This window comes from Gadus morhua, chromosome 5 (assembly GCF_902167405.1).
Source record: "Gadus morhua chromosome 5, gadMor3.0, whole genome shotgun sequence".
Taxonomy (NCBI): domain Eukaryota; kingdom Metazoa; phylum Chordata; class Actinopteri; order Gadiformes; family Gadidae; genus Gadus; species Gadus morhua.
This window is the reverse complement of record NC_044052.1, coordinates 7,972,604-7,990,494: the sequence shown is the minus strand read 5'-3', so window position 1 is coordinate 7,990,494 and position 17,891 is coordinate 7,972,604. Positions and strand designations below refer to the sequence as shown.

The following is a 17,891-nucleotide window of genomic DNA, read 5'->3' as shown; positions in this document are numbered from 1 at the left end:
CGAGACAATTCGAGGGAACAGTAGCGCACACACACACACACACACACACACACACACACACACACACACACACACACACACACACACACACACACACACACACACACACACACACACACACACACACACACACAAAAAACCCGAGCTTGCTCATGCATTTAAATCGGGTTTATTAAATCCAGTTGGTGTTTTCGTCTTTCCTAGATTCTCCAAATCAAGTTTCTGAGGATGTTAAATTGCAATTTAATGATGTTGCTTTCAGCCTCATATGCAATGCTCAACGTTATTATTATTTAATCAGTCATCGGCAGGGAGGAAGATCTGTGTGTGTGCGTGCCGTTGTTCTTCTGCGTGTGCTCTCATGTGCTGGAGGGTTGCTGCTATTCGTTCTTTCTTTCCTCATCCATAGTTTATATACTACACAAACATTTCCTTGTTTTCACCAAAACAAGAGGAGAAAAGGGCTCGGGGAGATTAGTTGGACTGCTTGCAATACCAGGCCACGTCCTGAGGAGATGTTTTAGTGAGCCTACCGCCTGCTGCTCCACCAAATAACCATTTCAGTCATAGTAATACTTTGGCATTGAACATCTAGATCCAGCGTGTCACCAAAGACCCTTTTCAAATCAAACGGCATCCAAACACACCAGTGTGGATCCAAACAGGCATCCAAGGGCGTCGCCAATGAGTTATTTTATTACCTCTTATTGTACAAGTACTCAACAGTCAACGAGCAGCAACAATACAAGATGGAATATGTACAAAAAGATGGCAGCATCAATATATCACAATCATAAATAATGATGATAATAATAATAATAATAATAAAACGAATTAGTAAGTAATATTAGGTAGAGAAACTAAAACAGTGGTAATAAGTATGAGGAGGAGTAGTGAAGTGTAAAGTGGTCGTGGTACCAGCCACAGTTGGTTCTATAGTGATTCGATAGCACGTTGGTCCTGAAGTCTGGCTCCGTCTGATGTCAGTGAGTTGTCTGTAAGATGACTCCTCTGTCGACAGGTCCTAAACCGCCGCGAAGTGTCTTCCCAGGTCCCACAATTAGCACACGGTGAAATACCAGCCATCTGTTCAGCAGAGTCGCTCGCCGTGATTAGTAAGCAGGGCCAGGCGCTGTGATTAATGGCCGTTGTTGCGCCGTTTTGAATTGTTCCTTGTACTCGTTACACTCTTAATTGGTAACACGTGGGCTAATGCGGTGGGCTGACTGAACGTAACCAGTGTGTTTTTCAAATCACAAACACCCCTAGTTTACTCGCAGCACAACATGTTTGCTGCTGTAAGGATGAATTCTGAGTTTTTTTCTTTTTTCTAAGAAGGGGGCTCTGAATTACCGGTTTGCATTTTTTATATTGACGTATTGTGCGTTCCCTGAAAGGGGCAGTTATCGAGGAACATTCACTTGCAGTCGCCATGGTAACGGCACATGCATGTCCTCTCTTGAGAGGATGTCAAACTGTGCCCTTTTATAACATTAAGAGTGCATTAATGTGCCCGCTAACAAAGGGAGCAGCGCTAACCCTCTTGAGTTGAACCCGGGCGACTCCACTGACAGAAACCCAGGAAAAAGGAATCGAAGCGCTGTCTTTGTTATTTTAAGCTATGGAAATCCTCCACCGGGATAGCTCTTCCTCCCTTCCTTATTCCCTTACTTCCTTTCTGTCTCTTCCGTTGCGTCTCTTCCGTTGCTGTGTTTAGCGTGAGCTGCTGCTGTCCCTGTTCAGATCAGACAGGCAGGGTGGAATAGAGGTGAGGACTGCTATTCGTTGCAGTCGGTTCCACCAAACTCTCCACACTCCACCGTGTGGGGTTGGGTGATGTGTGGGGGGGGGGGGGGATTGGCTCTCACCACCTCAGTGTCAGTCAGCTCACCCAATGTCCACCTCGGTCAGTTGTCCCCAAAGCCAACAACGGTCGATGTCTAATCCTTCCATAATCACATATTGACAGAAGTATTACATTGACAGATGAATAGGACAAGGTAGGGCTAGGCCTTTATCTACTTGAGTAAATCCAGTCCCCGGTTTTGTTGGTCTGGGAAATGTGGAGGTGCATAAAGGAGTACGTGATGATTTGATCATCTCTCTCTGTCTTATCAACACTTATCAACACACAATGCAGCCTGGATAAACATGCTTATGTAATTAACTTGGTTGTAGTGTCACTGTTGCAGTGCATTTTGTATTGGACGTGATGCAAAAATCTTTTTGTGTAGGTATAGTTGACCATGCTGTAGCGTACTGGGTTGTATATTGGCCAGTGACTAGCAGCACATTGTGTATTGATTATTGCAGTGGAAAACATTCAGATTAGAAATTGGAATAGTGTTGCCTCGTAATTGACAGTCTATGTATATTGATCTCCACTGATTGATTTCAGTACTAATCGTATTGTGTATGTGCACACAAAACCACGCACACATATGCACTCTCTACTGTCAACAATTGAGCAATGCCCCAAGCTCTCAAACACTAGCTGGTCTAACCCAATAGAGCTGACAGGTGGCTTTTGCTGCTCTCATTACTTTTATTTAGCATTGTTCATTAGACCACATTCGGCACATGGCTGCTTACTGTGGGAGTCGGTGCTGAGTCAGCCGCAGAACTACTGCTCAGACAACAGGAGTCTTGGGAATGGGCTTTGTTCTGTAGTCGGGTCACTTAGTTCAGACACTGTTTCTTCAAGAGATCTTTTGTCTGCCGTGCCTACATCGGTGATCAGTAGGCAGTAGCCAGGCTGTCCTATGAAGAAGGCAGGCAAGTGGAAATAGCAGTACAAATACCAGGGAGATACATGTAACCAAATACCAGGGGGGTGTGCATAGGCAGTTTGTTTTAATTAAGCAAGCTGTTCAAATTTGCTTAGCTACAGAAATGGAGAACCCTGAATAATCTCGTTTTTCACCGGTCAATTCATGACCGGCATCTGATGTGCTAGAAACAGTGTGGCCTCGTTGAGTGTTGATGAGACCCGGCCTGCTCTGGTCGGGGCTAAGGCTGTGGTGAAAAGCTAATAGTGCTGAGATAACATCCCTCCAGCTAACACATAGTATTGATGGCTTCTTTTGTCGTAGCCTTGTTTCTGCCCTCCATTTTGGACACAGTCCATTTCAAAGTCCAGCCAATAGAGATCAATAGGCTTGGATTCAGTGACTTAATGGCTCTGTTTTTATCTTGTGGACTCCAACATTGTTTTAAGAGGGGATAGGGTGTGTGTGTCTTTGTGTTTGGGTGGGGCGTCTTTTAACATGTGGCTCGAAGAAGTAACCCAGTTACTAATGCCCCTCTTTCCTTTCCCCTCTCCCATCTATTCTGTTTGTTCCCCCTTCCCCACCTCATGCCTGCCTTCCTCATTTGCGTTGCACCACTCTGCTCTGTCAACTCATTTGTCCATCTGCCTTTCCCTTCTGCTTCATCCCATCACTGTGCTTCCCATTTAAACCGCTCGAACCACTCCCAATCCCTCCTGCCCCAGTGTGACCAAGACCAGTGCATTCAGAGCACCAAATTCGTTTTGCAGGCGGCAGCCAGCCCCCTCCTCCAGCAGAGCGTGGAGCCCATCATCCCGGCCTCCTGCCCCGACGACGGCGGCTCCCTGCCCGGCCGCACCTCCCTCACCCCGGGGGAGCCCTTCAGCTCGCTGCCCGTGGTCGGGCAGCCCACGCCGCCCACCTCCAACCCCAACCTCAGCTGCCACGAGCCCGCCGACATGCTGCCCGTCCACGGCCACGGACACCCCCACGGCCACGGACACCCGCTCCAGCAGCAGGACCCGGGGCTCCACCACCACCACCACCACCACCACTTCCTCACCCCGGAGGAGGTGCCCTCGCCCCCGGGGATCCTGCCCTGCGGCAGCCCCATGGGCCATGCCCACGGCATGCCGGCAAGCTTCTACAACCCCGCCAGTCAGGACTCCCTACACGAGGACTCTGTCCGGGGACTGGTTAAACTCAGCTCTGTGTGAGGACAGCGCGATCTCCTCCCATCCGCACCCATCCAAACATCCGTCCGTGTCCCCCATAAGCGCTGCTGCTCTTTCACTTCCTTCCTGCCCCCCCCCCCTCCTCCCCCGACAGACTCTGTGTCAGATTCGGCGCGGCCTTTTCCCCCCAGCCCGACCTCTCGGGGCTTAAGGGGAACCTGAACTCTCAAAAGAAGGGTTTTAATTCAGCTGCCGGGAACTAAACTGAATTAAAATGAAACCAAGCCAAAACTGTTCTGAGCGGTGAGCACCCCCACCAAAAGTCCCCCAGCCAGGGGGAGCTTTTCCTGTCCTGGACTAATTGCCATTTTTTGACGATGCCAACAGACGGCACACTCTGTTGTCCGTTAAGTACAAGCCCCCCACCCCCGCCCGGCGCAGCCCGCAGGTGACCGGGGGTGGGACATCAAGGAAAAGAACGAGGAAGTGTCTCTTTGGACAGCACATTGTTTGTTTGGGGTTGCATCAAGCTGCTTTATTCTTCTCATGAATCACGGGTCTGGCCTTTTTTTTGTCAAACAAAAGTTAAGCCTATTTGTCCTTTGCTGGTTGGACAACGTCTATTGCCTTTCTCACTCTTGACATTCTTGTTGGCAGTCAACAGTGCAATCAGAGACAATGATTGAGGTCACCATGTTATGCATATCACTCTGCTTTTTTTCCCCAAGGTTTTTATTTTAATTTTATATATAAATAAATGTATATAAAAACAACAGATAAAGACAGTATTGTGCCTCACCATTGTTATTTTTTTGTGTTCTTCAAAGTTCTATTTGTTGTGGGTCATAATAAAAAAACAACTTTATATGAGACCAGAGCATGTCCTCATTAGGGTCACCCAGCAGTGGTGAGATGCTGTGAGAGTCATGTGACACAATCTGACAAAGCACTGCTTTAAAGTCAGGCCTGTTCATTGGACACTAACATAATATATACATGTGTTCAGTTCACTGTCTTGACAGTCTTTGACATTCTGCTACCATCTTGTGGACAAATACGAAAGATGCACCTTTTCGATAATGGATCCATCTAACATAACAGGATTTAGTTATGTAAGATCAATACATTAGTTAGTTTAAGATCAATACATTACATTTTTTGCAAACACATAAAAAAAACCTAAGGGTTATAGAAATCCAATTAACCTTTTATATATTTTTGTACTTATGATGCATCCGCCTGCTTAATATTCCATTTGATTTGTATGTAAAGACATCAAGACTGTCTGACACATTTATAATATGATGGTGATACATTTATTTGAAATAAAACAATTTCATAGTGCATACATTAGTTAAATAATACCTCCAATTAGACAACATAATAGGTAACGCTGCGCAGTATAAAAGTGGGCAGAGACCGGAGCACATTGATTCACCAGAAGGATAAAAAAAAGGAATAAAAAAAATAAGTAGCAGGCTAACTTTAAAAACTAAAGAGCGCATAATAAGTTGCACAATCTTGTTTGTATTTAACTGAGTTGGAATATTTCAAGCAGTCCTGCACTGTGCTTCAGGCCATCACCATCATGTGGGAATAACCTGTTTCATGTTGAACATTGGAGTGTTTTTTGTTTCTTTACATACATTAATGTACGGCAACCTTTGCCCAAGTACCAAGATCTCATTTCAGGAAGCCTTCATTTTATTAGTGGCTCATGTTATTGAGGATGTACATTTTAATGAGGATAGCAAATCGTTACTTGTTATATTACAGTATAAGTACTATTATAGACAGAAATGAACCTAGGAAGCGGTTAGCTGTAAACAGTAGTGGTACATCATATAAGAGCTTGCAGCCGGCCGACCCTAGTTTGCTCATGCACTTAATTTCCTTCAAGAAGAGGCAGGGGACTCGTACATTGGCCTTAAAATTCATGTTTAAACCTAGAGCTCCTCATTATCAGTGGTAAGTAAATGCTGGATTCGCCTGAAATCAGTGAGATGTTGGCACCAACGGACCCATCTAGCCTTGATGTTAATCAGCACAAGACCGCTCTTGTTTTCTTAGCATCCACTGTCATTGCTGAGACGGTCTTCAGCACCAGCGACCAAAACAAAGGGATATGCTGGACTAGGCTGGCCTGACCTAGCGACCATACCCTGGGAACCCTCCTAAAGAAGAGCTGCATTGACCTCGCCCGTCGTCTCGCTCGGGCCCGGGTTCACCACAGCTTGACGTCGCTGAGCTCCAGGTCTCCCATGATCTCCAGCTGGTCGATGCTGCTCAGGTCTTGCACCCGGTGCCGGAACTCTAGCAGGTGGCAGCCGTTGACCGCCAGCTTGAACTGGTGGGGCTGGCAGAGCATCAGGATCTGAGCAGAGCCGCCAGGCGCCATTGGCAGAGAGGGTGTGTCAGAACAGAAGGATAAAAGCAGTACGAAATGATTGGCTGAAATTAATAGATTATGACGTGTTAAAGCAGACGAATCCAACTGATGGGCGATGACTTTGTGGGTGAAGGGTGCGCCTACCATTTTGTAGTTTCTTTCACTGGCCATCTTATTGTACAGGGAACAGGTTAACCAGGATCATTGTAAATGGTTAGCGCATGTTTCTATCAATATCTTTATCGTACCGACAGCAATGTATTGTTTCTGTTTTCTTCTGAGAAAAAAGTACTCATTGTAAGTCACTTTGGATAAAGCGTCTGCTGAATGTAAATGTAAATGCCTACCTCAAAGTACTCCCCCGGGGAGAAGGGGAAGAAGGGCAGCTCCCTCTCCTCGTAGCCCCACGCCTCGCCCAGGTACGAGTTCCTGATGAACACGCCCGACTTGATGCGCGGGTTCAGGTGGAGAGCGATGTTCTCTGTCCTGCTGTTGCGAAGATTCACCGTGAAACTGGGGCAGAAGTGGGGGAAATAAATCAGACCCATGGCATATTGGCTGAGGTCAGTGGCCAGGTTGTCCATTTGGCTGTTTGTAGAAGTCAAAGTATATTAAGAGTCTACCTCAGAAGAATAGGTACATACCTTCTTGTCAATAACTTAAAACTCCTATGTACCACGAAGAGATTGACTCATTTGAACCTCTTATCTTACCTGTGAGGGTACATGCTGACTTGTCCCTTGATTGTGATGTGCTGCCCTGGTTTCAGCCCCTTGAGTATACTGCCTTTGTAAGGTAAACTCTGAAATACAACCAAATATGTGTTTGTAGAAGGATCAGATATTAAGGGAAAGCTTTGTTAAAATTTAGAAAAAGAAAGCAACTCACCAAGTCACCTGATTCTGAATATATTGCCTTTTAAAAAGGGAGAAGCTCTGATTTAGAATCCTTCAAATGTGTGATTTCATTTTTAAATGATATTGTCACAATTGAGAAATATGTCTAGACATGTACTCACTGAGTTTGGTATGTAACCAATCATATTCACCCTCACTTTCCCAGAAAAGAAGTAACCAAGTTATTAATGCCCCTCTTTCCTTTCCCCTCTCCCATCTATTCTGTTTGTTCCCCTTTCCCCACCTCATGCCTGCCTTCCTCATTTGCGTTGCACTGCTCTGCTCTGTCAACTCATTTGTCTGTCTCCTTCTTTCCCTCTTGCCTCATCCCATCACTGTGCTTCCAACTCACCAAGTCACCTGATTCTGAATATATTGCCTTTTAAAATTGTAAAGCTCTGATTTAGAAACCTTCAAATGTGTGTTTTCGTTTTTTTATTATACTGTCGCAATAGAGAAATATGTCTAGACATGTGGTACTCACTGAGTTTGGTATGTAAGCAATCGCATTCACCCTCACTTTCCCAGAAAGGGAAAATGTATCGACCCTGTCCAGAGGAATTCTGTGCTTGTATTCCAGCAAGTGTGTGCCATTCACTGCCACCTAGTGATGAGAAAGAAGTTTACCACAACATCAAGTATTTTCCATCCCATTATCCTACCTCCTCACATCCTGCTTTTATTTTCATGGCATTTCAATTTCCTAAGCCCTAGATGCAGCCATCAAAAGACCTCAAAGGCTGAACCTTGAAACCTAAACATTAGCCAACAGCCCATGTCCCTCTTCCCATGCATGACTCCACTAGCCTTGAAGACGTCTTCGTGCACTAGTATGATGGTCTCGAAGGGCGCTCCCTGTTTGTAGGGGAGCTGCTGGAGCGTCTGTTCCTGGCCCCAGCGCTCCTGCGTGAGGGAGTTGCAGGTGACGCTAGGTGTGCCCTCGAAGCAGGCGTTAAATCGCATGGCGATGTCGGAGCATGGCTTAGTACTGCATCCGCTTGACAGATCGATGTGGAACCTGTCACCGTGGGACACACAGCACCGTGGACCGATATATGACGAGAGAGAGAGTTTAGCCGTGTAAAGTGCAGAATTGTAGTGAAATTGAATCTCACTCATTCGCATATCTGTGTCCTCCTGAAGCTTCAATTATTTTTTGTTGATGATGATGACCTATTTACCTGTCAGCGTCTGGCGGGACGGTGCCCTGGACGATGATGATCTCCCCGGTGTGCAGCCCACCAGGTATGGATCCGGTGTACGGGATCACCTGCGGTTAATGGGACAAGTGTGGGTGCATGCAAAGGCTCAGCCGAAGCCGTTACAGCCTCCTAATGACAGACACTGATTTAGCAAAGCGTCACAGAAACTTGCTAGCGTTGCATAAACATGGAAGCCTTGCGTGTTTGAATGTTTGCAGAACATACAGATAAACAGAAAGCCGCTTGCAGTTATGACCACGGCTAGTCGGCTGTCCTATATTACAAACGACCTGGACAGCGATGTTTGACAGCTCGTCGCAGGGTTATAAAGAATATATTCATATATATGAATAAATACACGTCAACATATTGTACAGCTCATCATTAAATATGAAAGACCCTTACCGGATTCAGTACAGTGTGTTTAGCATTTGCCACAGACATTATTGGACTACTTGTGCGAGACCACAAGGTGTGGCTATGGTAAAAAAATAAAAAGCAACAACTTAGCAAACAGCGATAATAAAAGCTCTAGGTGCTACACTAGCCTAGACACGTTGGAAGATCGTTAGCTCTATTTTGATGTCAGTGGGCATCTTCATCATCATCATCCCCGAAACCGCTACACCACGCATGCGTCAAGGACACTCATGTGATCAGGATTTGAATTCGTACATGTTTGTTATAGTTGAATAGGCTTTTTTTAGAATGTAATTATAATTCGATTTTTCCTTTGACCCAATCGCAAAAAAAATATATACATTTTTGTTTGTGTGTCTGTTGTATCGTGGCAAAGATTGTGCACTGCACTGTTGTGTGCGCTTAAAATAAAATCAACATAGACCCTACAAACCGTTAAGCCACGCTCAAGTTTGTGCGTTAACATGAACCTCTTCCGCACGGCCGCACCGACCCTTGCAGTCGACCTTCCTCCGACCAGCCACATGGACCGCCTCCGATACCTCCTCTTGTCAACCCGACCCCGGATGGAGGCTGTGGATAGAGGATTGCCGCCTCATTCTTTCTCAAGAATATGTTAATTATGGGCTTTCACATGACTTTCGGCGATTATGTAAGTAGTAGCCTTTGAACGTATTCCAATTGGAATTCCAATTCCAATTCAAAAACATGCGAGTAACTTTTTTTAACATTACACTAATAATAAAATGATAACCATTTCCCTCCTAAGCTTTTCCCAAATACAGCATATCTGTACTTCTTAAAACAAAAGTCTAAATCCATGTTATCATCAATACCATGCTATACCATGAGCTATGGCTTCATGATGATCTGCGGGCCCCGGTCAGGGATATTGATGGTCGAGTATGGAGCCAGAGTGGTTTCCATAGGGCTCCCCCATCATCATGCTCTCTGTGATATGCTCCTCATTTGCCCCGAACATGGGAGTGTTCCAACCTCATGCTGGCTCTGGGCTGCAGCAGCTTGCTCAGCTGCATCGCTTTCGGACAGATCTGTGACCACATGAGGATGAACTGACTGTCCTTGGCTTCAACCAGGGCTCAGTCCTACTCGCTGGTGCGGTAACCATGTGGCCTTGCCGAAGTTGTACTTTTTATGTCCCAAAAAATAAATGCCTGTTGCGTCACCTCAGGAGGCAAAACCATAAGGAGATATAAAAATCGGCTTAAGAAATGCCTCTAATAACACCCTATTCCACGTATATGTTTTTGGTGGAATTAAAACAAATAAATCTAGCATTACCTCGCTTTGCAAATATCAATTTAAGGGTTTATATTCTTTGCTGAAATTCACATGCCAATTTGTGAGTCTTAATGTTGTGATTCCAAGGCCTGCTGAACCTGCTCATCCCAGTCCTCACCCCCTACGGCTCCCACGTCGTCTTCGGAGTGCTACTGGGAATCACTGACGCATGCATCTGCATCCTGCGGGCCGTGCTGACCTTTGACCTGACGGGGGCGGATGGCGAATGCCAGTAGCCCAGTTGTGCTTCCTCCAAACTGTCAACGCCATCAGCTGCCAGACCGGCCTTTGCATAGGGGGTGTCCATACAATAAGGACAATGAAAACCCAACTTCCTGTACCAGTCATTTGGGGAGTGTTTGTGGATGATGGTGGGTTTAACCAGCCTCACCTGGCCAGGGTCAGACTGATTGGTCTCTGGTGCTGGGTGAGGCTGCACACCTGTTGCACATTGAGTAATCAGTGCACAGGTTACATGTTGTTGGTTTATGAGATAGCTCAAGAAAAGGTTTGACTTTGGATCTGTAGATGTTGGATAATCCACTTTTCAGCTAAATAAGATGAAAAAAGCGTGTGTGATTGACAAGGATGTGCAGCAGCGTCCCTAGAGTTTTCTCTCGTGGACCACTTGATGGCAGCAGACCATTCACAGGTGTAGCGCAATGGTAAAACTGCGCTATGTAACTTTTGAACTGCAGCTATTTACTCATTTTTTTTAAATATATAGCTGAACTAGAATGTTTATAAAAGATCCACGATACAATCAATTGATGGATTTTATTCTCTATTAATGGTGTTATTCTTGGCACCTTTTGCTTTTTTTGTAAAGCATTTCACTATGGCCTAACATAACTCCCACTGATATGAGTCTATTGCAATAGCAGATTTTATAACAGATTTTGCCAGACGTCCACATGTGATTCAATTGTGTATTGGGTTCGGGCATGAATAGAATAAATACCCATCCTAAGGTAAGAATCTTGTAATAGTTGGCACCTTAGAGTTTACCTGAAACAGGTACCTGTGAGCCATACCATAGCTGTAGAAATGTTAAAATCGCAAGCTATTTTTGTTTGCTTTCATTTAACTAGTGCCTTGTGCCAAGGAATTATGTATACTATTACATCTGTAGAAATGTTCACGAATATAGCAAAACATGTGAAGGATTATTTGCTTAGAATCATGTTAGCGCATTATTCTTTGGACCAAAATGTTGTTTGCCAATTAGAAGAGATTGGAGAAATTGGACAGAAATGGTGAAAAGAAAAGTAGGTGATCACGTATGTTACGTATGCTATACATGCTGTTTGTATACTAGTATTAAAGATATTCTATAATGCATGAGATATTGTATTTAGTATAAATAAACACATGTTAGTATACTGTTTGGAAGTTTTTCTATGATGTATTAGTAGTATAATATATTGTATTTGTAATGTGTTATGGTGTATACATTATGTAATTAAACACATGTTACGTGTGACATGTGTTAGATTAATTGGCTCCCTGTTTGTAGCTGCTGACCAATTATGGGTCATTCAGGGCCGGATGGCGTTGCCCACTGCAAGGCTTTTAAGGTAAGATGACACTTTAGATAAGGGGACTCAGAACTGAAAAGCAACAGCTCTCAAATTGGCTTTGATTTGTTCGGAAGTGACAATTCCCATGACATTGTAACGTTTCCTACATTACATGAGGTTTCCATGGAGACGGCCCCTGCATGGGTTGTAATATTCTCCCAGGGTCTTAATTTGACCACTTCAAGGCATCATGGATTTAAGCAAGAGACAATAAGTAGTTGAGATACATTTTAGCATTTTTGAAGGGAAATTAGTGTACCTTTCATCAAACGTTCAACCACAAAATGGTTTATTTGAAGCACTTAGTTTGGACGGCATCCAACAGTTAGTTAACTTTAAGCTTGATAAAAATGACTTGGACAGAAAGCTTTTCAACTAGCATCGCATCATCATCACCATCATCACTAAAAGCTGCATTCAGTCAAAAAATATTCAACAAATATTGATTCCAGGGAGATACTAAACCAGCATTCCAAACACATACATTTTCACAGTGAATGCTCTGAAACATTGTAAAGCATAACTAAAAGCATTTCTTTCCTGATGGGGAAAATCCAAACTCACACTGATAGTTTATTGCAATGGCAACAAATATTGTCAGAACTCAACATGATATGCAGTTAATTGCGTTGTGGCATATATAGAAAATAAAATATTTCTTAGGAATTATCTTATCTTGTCATTACTGTGACATGTGATCTTCCATGGATCAATTGATTCACAAGACGGTCAGAAGTGCCTTTGTGCATAGGTTATATTGAACTTCCCTCATAGTGCTTTTAGGGCAGATAGGATGCCCTCCTATTGGAAACCAAAGCTTTTGCTTGATTCTGGATGGGATTATAGTGTGTAAGTCACAGGAGTGCTTTTCATATGCTATCTGATAAACACAATGCATATCAAAAATATCTGTAAGATACATAGTGCTCTTTTAATCTCATTTAAGTCCTATTTTATTCTTTGGAGAACGTGGCAAATAATCACTTTAAACCAAGTTTGTAGTAACAACCCAAATAGTGTCTGAAATCCATATACACACACGTTTCCCTTTGTAATAAGCCAATCATTTGTTCACAGTTTTCCAATCACAACAAATATCCAAATGGCAAATGCTTATTTTGCTTCTTCTTGTTAAGCTTTACATCCCTACATCACAACAATGGTGACCTCAAGTCAAGAGGGTTTCTAACATGAACATTAAGCACAATCAATGTTCTGGAATTCTACATGGGTAGCATCATGTGTTTATTAACGTCTGTAGTAGCCGTTTAATAGACACTGTGATAGCAGTTCAAAGGCAGTTGAGATGAGGCTTCTGGGTTCCCACCAACCGTTGCAGTCAGTGGTTTTATACTGTGGCCTTATCACCAATTGATTTGGATTGGAATAAAAAACTTGTTACAAGTCTAGATAAGAGCTTTGTCCAGGCGTGATGGAGCCAACACGTTTAAAATAGTTCTTCATTATCAACAATTAAATACGTCCTTGACAATATCTCTGCTAACTGAATTTTAAAAAGTGCGCAAAAACAAAGGTGAACATAGAAAATCCACAACCACCTAAGGTCAGTTCCATCATGTAATTATCTACAGCTGTGTTGCTGTGTCCATTCATTCAACACTGAAAGTTTACTTTTGTCCCTTTTCTTAAGGCTGGCCCCTGTAGACACATGAATTTGCCATGCAAATACACACATTCCACTTCAAGCAGGTACATTGGACACAATGAAATATATAACGCTGATACTGAATCAAAGGGTTGGCCGTCGCCCTTTTCCAGTCCTGCTCCGAGACACGCCATTGTTCTGGAGCCCGTGCCCCCACTACGCCACCGCCTCGTGCTTCTCAGGCAAACTAAGCACGAAGGGAAACAGTACCCCTTTAGCCTCCAGCGGGGGCCGCAGCGCCTCCTCCACAAAGTGGGCGCCCTCCTCCTCCACCACGAACTGCAGCGTCTGGCTCTTGTTGACGCAGTAGATGCAGTTCCCGATCACCGCGCAGCGGAAGGGCGAGACGCCGCCCAGACTCTGGGACGCGCAGTCCTGCCACATCTTGACGATGGTGTTATATTTGAACACGTCGACGCCCTGCTCGCGGTGCACGTCGAAGCGGTAGATGAAGCTCTTCAGGGCCACCATGTCGGAGGACCTCTTGCGGCTGCTGTTGTAGGGGCACTCCTGCCACTCGTCCCGCTTGGGCTCGTACTTGAGCAGGCGGTAGAAGAGGGAGCCCCCGGAGACGTACAGCTCCCCGTTGCACGTGGTGGCCTCGTGCGCCACGGCGAACGCCCCCTTGGGCAGGGGCGCCACGGTGGTCCAGCGGTCGGTGCGCGGGTCGTATCGCTCCACGGTGAACAGGCACTCCCCTCCGATGGCGTACAGGTGGCCGTCCATGGACACCAGCTTGAGCTGGGCGCGGGCCTGGTTCAGGGGGCGCACCTCCGTCCAGCGGTCGTCGACGGGGTTGTAGTAGAAGACCCGGTCGGACACTTTCCCCCGCTCTCCGTAGCCCTTGATCCCGCCGGCCACAAACAGGTAGTTGTACATGGTGCACATCCCGCAGCCCTTGGTGTTGATGTCCTCGGGCATGGCGGTCAGGGCCCGCCAGTCGCCGGCCGTCTCGTTGTAGTAGTACATCGCGTGGCCCTCCTCGAACGACGCCGTCGACAGGGGGCTCTGCGGACGGCTGCTGCAACGGCTGGCCGGCCTGCTGCCCCCCACGCGGTCGAACACGTCGTTGACCTCGGCCACCATCAGTGTTGGCCGGCCCTCGGTCCTCTTCCTCAGGATGAGGTCCCTCTCGGAGCCCGTCAGGCGGCCGTACACGGAGGGGTCCCGCAGGACCCGCAGGAAGTGGTCGCTCATGAAGCGGTAGGCGGTCTCCTTGAGCTCGCCGAGGCGCTGCTTCTTGGCGATGCTCAGCACCTCGTAGCAGTTCTCGGCGGTGAGCTGCTCCGACATGGAGTCCACGGCCGCCTGCACGGCGCAGGGCACCTGCAGGATCTTGGCGCCCGTGATGACGTCCACCACGGTGTCCTTGCTCACGGTCATCCGGGCGGTGTAGATGTAGTCTATCAGCACGGACAGCGTCTTGTAGCTCAGCCCCTTCACTTTGAGGATGTCCCGCGAGAGCCTGGCTTTGAAGTAGTCACTCTTCTCCGCCAGGATCTCCTTGTGAGCGTTTATTTTCTGCCCGCCGACTTCAATGACCAAATCGGGTTCCTTCGCAGCCAGGGGATTCTCTGCCCCTGGGCCGCTTTCCCGGTGCCCGAGGCTCCCACTGTCCCCGGAACATCCCCCCGGATTGTCTTCGCCGGGCAGGTGAGACGCACTGGATCCGGGAATGGAAGAGCGAACCGGCTCCGCTAGCCCTGGCTGGCTGCCAGTGGTAATACAATGAGTGTCAGGCACAGCCTGTCCCTGGCCTGTGTTTATCTCACACTGTCCTCTTTGAGAAGCCTCTGCACTCGCTGATGCACTTCCATCTGCTTCCTCTCGGGCTCCGGGGTCCAGGAAGCACACAGAGGAATCCCCAGCGTGGGAAATGTCTGCCTTGACGACGTCACCGTGGTTGTCACCATTGCCCATTTTACCATTGAGGTTCTTCACTATAACGGCCTCCCTCATTTCAAGACCCGCCTTATGGTTTGAGATCTGGAACTGTTGATCCTTTGCAACGTTCAAGCTGTCCCCCGTCTGATCGTCGAAGGTCATTTCGGCGTCCAATAGGTACTCTCTCTCGAATGTGGCCGGAGCATCTGAATCGAGAGGCTGATTGCACTGCAGGAATTCCCCGATAACAGGGACGGCGTTGTCCTTCTTCATCAGAGCCGGACATGTTTTCCTATCTATGCCTGAGAGGGAGGCAAGGTCAGAGTTTACAGTGTGAAGAATGACGTCAGCCTCCACCATGAAGGTCTCGCCTCCCAGCCTCTGGCTCCCATTCATCTTCACCTTTTCACTGGTGCCAGGAATCAGTGGATTGGCGAATCATATTAGCTAGTATAGCTTAATGTTGGTCTTTTTTTTTTTACCTACATGAAGTAAAAAAAAGAGTAGCATGAGCGTACATTTTTTAAGTAAAACAAGGACTTTGCAAAATGACTTGCGGGCAAACACTGGATGGCGCTGTATCTCTGATAATGTTTAAAAGTGTGAACCGGAGTAAAAAAGTACATTCTGCCCACCGCTGAGAAAAATTATAAAAAGTGGTAAACGATGCAAAGGTACAATAGCATTGCCCCACTACATTTCATACTTCTTGCCATTATAGACCCTTTTCAGAAAGAAAGAGAAAACACAAACAGGTGTAGCTCCTTACAGGAATTATGATTTAAATGGTAGTGCACCATTATGTACACAACTAGTTAGGTAACTATACATTGACCATGCTGGTGCTGCGACAGCAATAAACGATACCTTTCTAATCTAAAAAGTTACCTTACCCTGCTATTGATTAATTAAAAAGAGTCCATTCCTAGTTGCCTCGACTAGACGGTCACGAAGGGCGCATGCCCAGTGGGTGATGCGCTCCCCTGTGAGAGACCGTATTGGTAATCCATGAATACGATGACATGGGAACAACAGATAGGCTTATGAGAATCCAATGTGACCGATGAAACACCGTACCATTTCATAGCGAAGCAGAACAGAAAGGACATGATTACGACACATCACGAGACATTTCTCCGCTTTCTTATTTTGACCTACTTGCGTTTCCCTTGCTGCCACAAATCAGCCAAGCGCAGCAGTTTCTTCGGGATCCCCCACCAAGCCTCGTTATGTAAGGCAGTCGCAATAATAATGCATCAAGTGGTCCGGCTGCATAGTTTCCTAGATGAGTGACCGATGGACATATTCATCGGAGGATCTGGAGGTTGTTCCGTATGTGACTCCACAGCCACCCGACGAGATGCAACGTCTCCTTATATTCCGCTCAGAATGAGACGCAGAAACGACGAATTATCATGCAGGTCACGCATCTGTGGACCAAGCTGTGAACGTCCCCTAGAGTAGCCGGTTTTCCTTCTGAGATGATGTGTTAGAGCTGTGGAGAGCTTCACTCATCCAATGTCTCTCCACCCCAAATGACGAGTGCACGTTTAAGCCGAGCTGCACTCTCCGGCTGCCTTACTGCGGTCACGCCATCAGCACTTCGGAGAAGCGCGCGCGGTCACGCAGTCTACACTTAAAAAAGCGAGTGCGCAGCTACGTTGCTTTGTACGGTAAAGCGCTTTTGCGCCTGCAGGGATTTCGTTGTGCATTCCAGTGAACCTCGTAAACTCAGAAATATCTACTCGAATGGCCACGAAAGTTTTTTAGAAGGGAAATTATTGCATTTTTTCTTCATAATTTAGCTTTTAATACATGCATTGCTATGCAGGCAGATGTAGAAAATTCATACAATATTCACATAAAATTGTTCCTACAAACTTAGATGTTAAAGTTATCCCCAATAAGAATGTATTATGATAGGCAGATCTTAAAAATATCCAAACAAATATCGGATAAAAATGTACTATTCCATGCTATTCCAGACCCATCCAAATGAAATTTTAAAACCCACACCTATTAAAAATGAAGTCACATGGCATGAGATGTACGGCTAACCAATGGCATGGAGGCACTGGGCGTGTCGGATAATCATAATTAAATTCCAATAACACCCCTTCCCCCCAAATCCAGAATTTGCAACAGAATTCGTCAAACTATTATTTGAACAACCCAATTAAAACTCAAACTATAGTACATTTCAGCAAATAGCAACTTAACTGTAGTCATGGCTTGATAAGGACTTAAACATATAGTGGGGAACTGCACCACTGAGGCGATGACAATACACAATAATCAATCATCAATAAAGAGGATATACATGACATTAAAATGTATGTGTATTTCTATTATTACCCTTATGTTTTTTTTTAATGAGGACCAATAAAAAACGACAGTGTTACCCCTTATATTTTATTTGACAAAGTCATGAAAATAAACATAAGGGGTAACACTGTTGTTTTTTATTGGTCGTCATGAAAATAAACACAAGGGGTAAAACTGTTGTTTTTATCAAATGAAACATAAGGGGTAACACTGTCGTTTTTTTATCGGTCGTCATGAAAAAAACATAAGGGGTAACACTGTCGATATTTATCAATTAAAAAATA

The 17,891-nt window shown here is 45.6% G+C and overlaps 3 protein-coding genes and 1 long non-coding RNA gene across 11 annotated transcripts in view; 2 read left to right on the top strand and 2 right to left on the bottom strand.

Moving 5' to 3' along the window:
* LOC115543672 (zinc finger DHHC-type palmitoyltransferase 14) overlaps positions 1–4,813 on the top strand; it is a 39,525-nt gene extending 34,712 nt beyond the window's left edge. The window contains exon 10 of one of the 3 annotated variants that reach the window (XM_030356119.1): positions 3,494–4,813. In XM_030356119.1, the coding sequence (XP_030211979.1) occupies positions 3,494–3,985 (492 nt within the window). In that variant the 3' untranslated portion in view covers positions 3,986–4,813. The remainder of the gene's footprint in view (positions 1–3,493) is intronic. The other 2 variants (XM_030356121.1, XM_030356120.1) reach the window with 2 other exon arrangements.
* A 427-nt stretch (positions 4,814–5,240) lies between these two features.
* Positions 5,241–9,413, bottom strand: lgals8b (galectin 8b). 4 transcript variants are annotated; one of them, XM_030356122.1, is made up of 8 exons: positions 9,284–9,413; positions 8,410–8,498; positions 8,036–8,246; positions 7,713–7,832; positions 7,581–7,607; positions 7,046–7,134; positions 6,680–6,845; positions 5,241–6,317 (listed from the first exon to the last, which is right to left on the bottom strand). In XM_030356122.1, exons 1-8 carry the CDS (start codon positions 9,374–9,376, stop codon positions 6,168–6,170), a joined length of 945 nt encoding a protein of 314 aa, XP_030211982.1. In that variant the 5' UTR covers positions 9,377–9,413; the 3' UTR covers positions 5,241–6,167. The 4 variants fall into 4 exon arrangements, with proteins under 4 accessions (XP_030211982.1, XP_030211983.1, XP_030211986.1 ...); XM_030356123.1 differs by lacking the exon at positions 7,581–7,607 and adding an exon at positions 7,221–7,247; XM_030356126.1 differs by lacking the exon at positions 9,284–9,413 and adding an exon at positions 8,836–9,212.
* On the top strand, positions 8,246–11,537 carry LOC115543675 (uncharacterized). Its single transcript, XR_003976742.1, has 2 exons — positions 8,246–8,473; positions 10,240–11,537. It is a non-coding gene; the product is annotated as an uncharacterized LOC115543675 (long non-coding RNA).
* A 462-nt stretch (positions 11,538–11,999) lies between these two features.
* On the bottom strand, positions 12,000–16,905 carry kbtbd11 (kelch repeat and BTB (POZ) domain containing 11). Of its 3 annotated transcripts, XM_030356117.1 has the most exons (3): positions 16,441–16,905; positions 15,685–15,764; positions 12,000–15,584 (listed from the first exon to the last, which is right to left on the bottom strand). In XM_030356117.1, exon 3 carries the CDS (start codon positions 15,553–15,555, stop codon positions 13,555–13,557), a length of 2,001 nt encoding a protein of 666 aa, XP_030211977.1. In that variant the 5' UTR covers positions 15,556–15,584; positions 15,685–15,764; positions 16,441–16,905; the 3' UTR covers positions 12,000–13,554. The 3 variants fall into 3 exon arrangements, with proteins under 3 accessions (XP_030211977.1, XP_030211976.1, XP_030211978.1); XM_030356116.1 differs by having other exon boundaries at positions 12,000–15,764; XM_030356118.1 differs by lacking the exon at positions 15,685–15,764.
* Between the last annotated feature and the right edge of the window lie 986 nt (positions 16,906–17,891).